The sequence below is a fragment of the Trichoplax adhaerens genome, genomic scaffold, assembly GCF_000150275.1.
Source record: "Trichoplax adhaerens TRIADscaffold_44 genomic scaffold, whole genome shotgun sequence".
In the NCBI taxonomy this organism is placed as follows: domain Eukaryota; kingdom Metazoa; phylum Placozoa; class Uniplacotomia; order Trichoplacea; family Trichoplacidae; genus Trichoplax; species Trichoplax adhaerens.
The window spans coordinates 1,383-9,878 of record NW_002060984.1 but is presented as its reverse complement, the minus strand read 5'-3'; the positions used below and the strand labels follow the sequence as shown (position 1 = coordinate 9,878).

The 8,496-nt window shown below is 32.3% G+C and overlaps 1 protein-coding gene across 1 annotated transcript in view; it reads right to left on the bottom strand.

Annotated features, from left to right (window-relative positions):
• Positions 1-6,027, bottom strand: part of TRIADDRAFT_62374 (uncharacterized protein) — a gene marked incomplete at both ends in the record, with an annotated part of 6,739 nt that extends 712 nt beyond the window's left edge. The window contains 7 exons of the mRNA XM_002118300.1: positions 123-963; positions 2,106-2,566; positions 2,803-3,081; positions 3,227-3,805; positions 3,948-4,430; positions 5,277-5,501; positions 5,610-6,027. Of these exons, the coding sequence (XP_002118336.1) occupies positions 123-963; positions 2,106-2,566; positions 2,803-3,081; positions 3,227-3,805; positions 3,948-4,430; positions 5,277-5,501; positions 5,610-6,027 (3,286 nt within the window). The remainder of the gene's footprint in view (positions 1-122; positions 964-2,105; positions 2,567-2,802; positions 3,082-3,226; positions 3,806-3,947; positions 4,431-5,276; positions 5,502-5,609) is intronic.
• Positions 6,028-8,496: the final 2,469 nt, after the last annotated feature.

Here is an 8,496-nt window from a genome sequence, read left to right as displayed (position 1 = left end):
TGTGCATGGTTTGTTGCTCAAATAAGGTATGAAATGATACTCAGCTAAGGTTAATCCATCTGGATCATCTTGTCGCCGTGACATAATAGTTGAATCAGCTCCACGCATTTCAACAATATTACCTAAAACTCGAACATTAGTATGAGGATTTAGAATATATTGTACTAATTGATGGTGTGAGTTAGTTACTTCTTCTTGCATTTCATCATTATTAGGGCTATCTATCTCATCCTCTTGTAAGTAGTAAGTTTGTTTCGTGGGGTTAATAGAAATATAGCGAATTCGTGTTGGTAAGCGTAAACTACGTCCAATCAAGTTTACTGACGACATTTGTAGCATAGCGTCAAGAAACGTAACCCAATTTCCTTCCCAAATAATTTGGCCACTTGTTCCATCAAGTGATGCATCGTGAATGGATCTAAAGCTTAAACTATAATCAAAACCGCGTAGACGTAGTACCTTATAGACATCTTCATTAGATAATCTTAACTCTTCTTCATAATCTATTGGCGATAACTGACTAACAGTAATATTCTCTTCAGCTTCTTTAATTTCTCCAGTAACTATTATATTATTGCTATGTTCTATTTCAAATTTTCCAGTTTTCACTTTAATATCGACGTTAAACTTGACAATACCAGTAGATGGTAGTAACGTCGCTTGATGAATTTCAACGTCTTTAAATATAACAGGTAGCCTTGTATAGGTTGTACCTAATAATCGAGCTAACGCTTTCCATGCAAGTAATAAATAACCTGCGAATGGATAAATTATTCGGTTATCGATTACATGGCCTAAGATATAATGATCAGGCGAATCTGCGGAGAGATCGATATCGAATGTAATAGCAGAAGAAGAGTTTTGATCACTCTTTAAATAGAACATATCGAGAGTAGGTATAGCCCAAGTTTGAGAATGATCCCAGCTGATTGCTGGTGCAATAGACGGAGTACCTGCAGGCACCTATAACGAGAAATAAAGAAAGAAATCTTCTTTATCATTATTATAAAATTTTACAATGCAAAAAGAATATTTAGTAAACTCTATAATAAAAGCTAACGTTTTATATACTGTAGTGTATAGATCGTTCGACGTTACTTAATTACAACCTATTTTAAAACTAAAAGAATGCAGCATTAATAACATGCCACAGAAAATTACTATAAAATACTATCCTATATATGATACAAGTATTGAAGTTTTACTGCATAACGTAGCATGTTGTATACCGATGATTGCATGCGAGATAGAGAAGACCTGGACCCCCGCGAAAAATAATAACAAAAAGATAATAAAAGGAAATAAAAAATGAAACACTAAAAATCGGATATATACGCCGCGCGAGCGCAAAGAAATATATATATCGTTTCGACTCTGAAATTTTCTATATATATTTATGTAATAATGTATGCGCGATTCGCGATTTTCTCTATCTCATGTGCAATATTTTGATACATTAGAGATTGTATTAATTATGATAAACTAGAAACTATTCGTCCAATTGAGCGATTTAGACGAGAAATAAAGACTACTCAGTTGAGGGTGTTAGTCTGTTTCTTCCTCAGATACATAATAATTTGCCTATATTAGCAATTATCATATAAGAAATATTACCGGGAGTCACCACTATTGAATTAGATAACATATCATAACCTATTTATAATTAAGTTATTTAGAGTTATGATTTAAGGTGAGGGGAGAAGTTTAACTAATGATTTTTGTTACATTGAGTAATAAAGTGATTTAATGTTAGCAAAGTTATTAAGAAATTTATGTAGAATTTGATTGCGTTATACAATGTCTATTTGACGATGCACGCGTAGTTGACTGAGATTCTATTTAGAAAGCATTAGTCCTAATTTTATCATAATTATTGATGACTACTGTAGATGTATCGTCAGATGAATTGATAAACCAAATAGAGTAGTCGTGAAGAGTGCATGCATACATTAATTTTTAGTGTGGCATTTGTATTTATAACAAATCTACATGTAACACAATTTTTAGAATCGAGAAATTACACCCAGTGTTCATAATTATAATTGATCATTATAGATAATACCTAGACAAAGCCCACATAAATACATTCAAGTATTAATTATTACCGGATAAGAGATTTTAGGCAGAAGAGGCGAAGGATCAATATTTATCCCTTGAAGATACAGCTTGCCAAGCGAATTTAAGAATAATTCACGATTATCGGAATGATGCTTACGCATGGTTTTAAGTACTAACGAATTCGATGTAAGATTTCGCTTTATAACAGCTTGAAGAATATGATGAGGACTAATTTCGATAACTATAGCATTATCTGGTATAGCTTTCATCGCTTCATAGAATAGTACTGGATTGATAAAATTATTATGGTAATATTTCGCTGAAGCGTACATTGCATAGTCGTCATTGATTTCTGATTTGGGAACTGAGGTAGTTATCCATCGCGAAGAGCGCAACTTCGGCGTTTTAAGAATTTTCTTCAAGGCAGATTTGAATAGCGATGCACCTTTAGCAATATATGGAGAATGGAAAGCTATGCCGGAACTATTAACTCTTCTTGTAAAAATTTCTAGATAAATTAACAGCAGTTATAAATTTAAATCGATATAAAATTGTATCGTACGTACTATGATTACAGGATATTATCAATTCTTGATGAATAATAAAAGCAATAATTATTACGTTTATTTTTATTGTTGAGCTAGCAATGTTAAATAAACAGAATTGTAGGCTTCTGATCTAATCGTATATTATACTCTACTTTCATTCTACAGATTAAAACAAAGTACCCGAAAAGTTACAAACCTTGAGATTGAAGTTCCGTAATCATCACGTCAATTTGATTTGGATCGCCTGAAATAGTAATAGCTCTTTCAGCATTATGACAAGCTGCTACAACATCTGGCAGACAACGTTGTTTGGCTTCTTCCCAACTTAGTCCTACTACCGCCATGGCTCCGCTATCTACCTTAGCGTCAAGAATCGATTGTCCTCGCCAGTAAGCAATCTGTAAAGCTGTCTCAGCTGTAAGTGCGCCATCGGCATAGCCACAAGCTATTTCGCCAACACTATGACCTATTAAACCTGTAATTATTTTAATTTTAAATTTGTGTCTTTTACTGATCGAAGTATTCAAGTGTTAAAATCTACATTATAGAGGCGGATTAGTTTTGAACTAGCTAATTCGTCTACATAATATAATAAATTCCATTTAAATTACAATATTTACCATCGTATTCGATTCCACAAGCTCGAAGACAATCTATAAGAGCTATTTGAACTGCTACAAGACCAATAAATGCATCTCTTACATTATCGTAAACATTAGGATCTTCACTAAATAATATATTTATAAGATCTAATCCTATAGGCATCAATATTTCGCGTGCTCTCGTGATTGTATTTTTGAAAACCGGAAATTTCATCATGTTCTGACCCATTTTATTCCAATTAGCTCCCATTCCAGAAAATATCCACCAGATAGGTCGCTTATCTGATACAGTAAGATCGATATCTTGAATAGACTCTTGACTATTTAGTAAAGCAAAGCCACGCATCGGATGATAATTATTACTTATCGGTGTAGCAGACGTACTGTTAATTAAGTTAATTAAATACGGATTATCGGTATTTTTGTGACCAAGATGGATTAAGCTTTGGACGCTTTCTCGTGTACGCCCAGAACATAGAATAAGTGATAGTTCTTGATATTTACTTCGATCGATATCTTGACGATATACATCAGGCTTTAATAAAAGATGAGCGATAGCTCCTCCAAAACCGAAAGAATTAATTCCAACGTATCCATCTATTAAAATAAAATTCGTCAAGTAAAGTTACGTTAGTTTTTGTTAAATTAATATACAATAAAATACAATATGCGATAATGTTTACTTTGAAGTAACTATGGTGAGTTACTTCGGTACGGTACTTAGTTAATCGTTATTCACCTGGGAAAGTTGTGGGTTCTGTTACTACTTTTATACTTCCATCAAGTAATCCCGGAATATCTGGATTAGGCTGATTAAAGTGTAAATTTGGGGGTAAAATGCCATGTTGAGCACTCAGAATAACCTTGACTACACCAGCTAAGCCAGACGCCGCCTCACAATGGCCCATGTTCGACTTAACAGATCCTATTAAAAGAGGTTTATTCTGGCGGTCTTCTCCAATAAAGACAGAAGCGATAGCATTGACTTCTTGTGGATCGCCAGCCTTGGTGCCGGTTCCGTGAGCTTCGACATAGTTAACCTCTTTTTGCGGATCGATTCTGGCTTCTTGATAAACCTGTTGAAGTAATAGACTTTGAGCAGCTCCATTAGGGAACGTTATACCTTGTTGTTTAAAGCCATCGCTAGCTGATTTACTATGGATAACTGTCGCATAATTTCGTTTAGCTTGAGATTTCTTAAGTAGTAACAATGAGACGATTCCTAAACGTTTATTTGTTCAAAGTTAGTAATATCAGGAATATTCATCACTAACACAGTAAAAAAATTTCAGTTAAGACAAGTAATCGAATCGTGTGCCAACATACTTAGCACCTGCATGAGCTTTACTGTATGAACTTTACTCTATCTTAGCTATAAACACGTATCATAGTAGCGACACATGAAGCGATATCATTAAGGAATTAACAATACAATTAAGGTTAGTATTTTATAATAAGATATTTACTATAAGGATATTTTTATTAATCCATATTAATTGCTCTTTCTCATCTTTTCATTTGTAGCTTTATCTATTACTATTAAATTGCCTGTTCAAATGAATGGGTATAAATTCCACACCAAGTTATACAGTAAATAGTTTTTTTTATCTAGTTATCTACTATATATATCGTAGAAAAGTACAATTTGTAGTTAAGTTACGATTATTATTATATTAGTGGTGTTGGGAATAAAGGATACAATTTATCTGATCATATGTGTTTAATAATTAGTTTTTTATAGAATACTTTAGAATAGTAATTTGATTGTCTGGTACCATCAACTAATCTATATAACATATAAAAGGTCGCGTAGTTCAGTGGAAAAGTATCATAATTCAAGATTTAGTTCCAACTAGGAAATATTAAGAAGTTCAAGATACTGAGAGTAACTTTTTGATAGTTTAGTTGGTCGAGGCGGTAAATCTGCCCTTATTGTAACTATTTTAAGTGAATTTATAAGTGGTTTATTAAAATTTAAATAAACCGGTGTTTTTCCTTAGTTTAGTCGAAAATTTCAAAGTGATTGTTTGCTCATTGTAAAGTATATCTTTTTGTCGTTACTACCAACCTTCTGATCGACAATATCCATTACCAGAAATATCGAAAGATTTGCAGGCGCCTTCAGGTGATAGCATACTTAATTTCACAAATTCTAAGCTTGTGTGAGGTTTAACATCAATCGTTGAACCACTGACGATAGCACCCTCGCAAACTCCTGTTTTAATTGCTCTAACAGCCTGATCAAGAGCAACTATTGACGAAGAACAAGCTGTATCTATTGCAATACTGGGTCCTGTTGAAATGAAAGATTCGAATACAGGAAAATATTTTAACGTATGTTTTTTAATTAAATCTCTTTTTTTAACATAAATTATATGGTCATTTAAGTTGTTTCTCTTACCATTAAAATTGAAATAATGTGATAACCGATTGGATAACATGCAGGAACTACAACCTGTCATACTATAACCAATTTGTGTATCGGGATTCGATTGATAAGCTTGCATGGCTTCCGATCCACTTTGACCGACAAAAACACCCCATTTTCGACCGCGAATGTCTATTGGATTTATTCCACCATCTACTATTGCTTCGTAAGTTACTTCTAATAATATTCTTAACTGAGGGTCCATAGTGTTGCATTGCTTAGCATGGACTCCAAAGAAGATTGCATCAAAGTGCTCTATATCTTTCAATTTACCATTTCGTTTAGGTAAACCATATATACCAGGCGGCCAACGTCGATCATCTTCGGTGACCATATCATTTCCTTGAATTAAATGTTGCCAAAATTCTTCAGTATTATCGGATTCAGGCATTCGGCAAGATATGCCGGCAATAACAATATCTTCATCGCAAATTTGGAACATCTATCATTGATAAAGAAACTTTCTTATACGAGTATCGATAGAAAATTTATATAAAACAGCTAGGTATTATATCATTTATGGTCAAGATTGATCTATGGTAAATTATAGAAATTGGATAACAACCTCTCAACTGTCAGGAATTTAGAAAATATTAGTGTTTGAAGTGTCGTATAGAGTAATATAATATCTTATTTTCTTGGAAACATAACTTTACGTAAACTTGAAATCACACAATACGAGTATCTTGTAATAATGTTTATAGCCCTTACCGTTCTTCAATCTGCACTACAAGAAGCCCGCATGTTATTATTCTTATAAATTGAAAAAGGCTGTAGAGCCTGTACTATGCGTATTTTTATAGCTGTAATCAAGAAGAAGCAAAAATATTACGCACTACAGTATACGAAAGATTATGAGTATATTGTAATAAAAGCCAATGACACAGAATAAGTAGGAGAAATAAGTATACCTATACTGCTATCACTATTCAAAATAAACTTATATGGTTATAGTGTGAAAGAGACTTGATACCGTTTTGTAACTACAACAAGGTAGAATGGGCAAAGCGTCCAACTCAGAATGTAACTAACAGGATTAATTAATAAGATCGACGGTAAAACAAGCTTTTCTAATTTTAAGATAAATATTTTTAAATGTTCAGAAGCAATAAACATTAGTAGATAATAGGGTTATGGATATGCTGTGGATAATGATAATGTGATGATTGATATATGCGGTTCACAAATAAAATATAAAGACCGCCCCGAGACCTACTGCTGCTAGGGCCCAATTATAGAGGTATAGCGACAAAAATATCATATGGTGCTGAGTCTACGGACTAAAGAATTATCTTCGTATACACTGCAACAGTTTGCCATTATAAAAAATAAAAAAGAATTTATTATGAAGAATGGCGATTGTACATGTTATTCTGAATCCAATTCTTGGCCCAACAACTTTACTCGTATTTAATTTCATGTAATAGTAACGACTTGGCATTAACTAGCAAACTCTTCTAATTAAAGAACATATGTTGGTAGTCTATCGTACGTTTCTTACTTTATAATTTAATTTCACGTTAGTTACTAGCGTTATTGACGCTACAAAAACATAGACCATAATCGAATTCACTCCAAATTGATGGCTAGTAATCTAATCAACAAACAAAGATATTATGCAGTTACCGCTAACTCCTCTGAATTGACATTATTGTAGTAAAGTAAAAGAAATAAAGTCATGTAATTATATAAGCGTATACAGTAGTATTGTTATTATAAGGCCTAAGAACTACCCTTCTAAAAAGCAGGCCATCAGTAAAACTACCATACTCTATTCTATAGAACAACTTTATTCAGTGAATTCGCCACCAGCTATTTTCGATAAAATCAGCTCTATGTAATGCCATAATTATAGTTATATATGCAATATATACTTGTCACGGACTACTTTCCGACAAGTTTACTAGTCTAATGCAAAGCACTTACAGTGAGTTTCTCTAAAGATGACTGCCCTAATCTTATATAAGTGTATATATACAGTAGTATTTTGACCATAACACCTAAGATCTACCCTTCTAAAAAGCACACCATCACTAAAAATACTATACTCTATTCTATAGTACAACTTTATTCAGTAAATTTCGCTACCAGCTATTTTCGATAAAATCAGCTCTACAGTAATACTGAAATACTGTGAACATTAATATTTCTATAAACTCTATAGTTTTAGGTAACGTAATGTCGTAACAATACTACAGCGTACTACATGTAAGTACGCAAGCGAGTAAATAATATTTTTTGGTAATAAAACACCAAATATCGCGTCTAATAAAATTCACATGATTATGCAATAATATTCTACTCTTTCCTTGATTTATTAGTACGTGAATTATTTGTCTGCAGTTTATTTTATAAAATCGTAAGTCATTACATTCATCAAATTGCTGCTGATATTTTTTAACAAAAGCAGATTATTAACCTTACGATGATTAGAGTGATAATAAAAATGTTTTTAATTATGCTTATTTATTTCTCAAATGTGCTAGTACGTGAATTAACAGAAAAGCCATAATTACTTCAAATAAGATATAGTAATACCACTAAAAACATGATTATAATGTCTACAAAAAAGCAAGTTAACGTAAATTGTAAAATCATGGATTTTACTGTATAATACGAAGCCGTGATTTAGGAATGATTGCAAGATATTAAGTATAATTAACAGCACAAGTACTTATAATACTATAACGAATAAATGACAGACTTGATATTTAAGATATACTTTAAATAATCCATAATTGTTTTCAATTATATTATCATAACATACTTAGGAATAAGTAATACGGATGTAAAGACTTATAAACTAGTTCAGTGTTTATTCATGCATATAATATATAACCATAGAGCACACATGTTTATA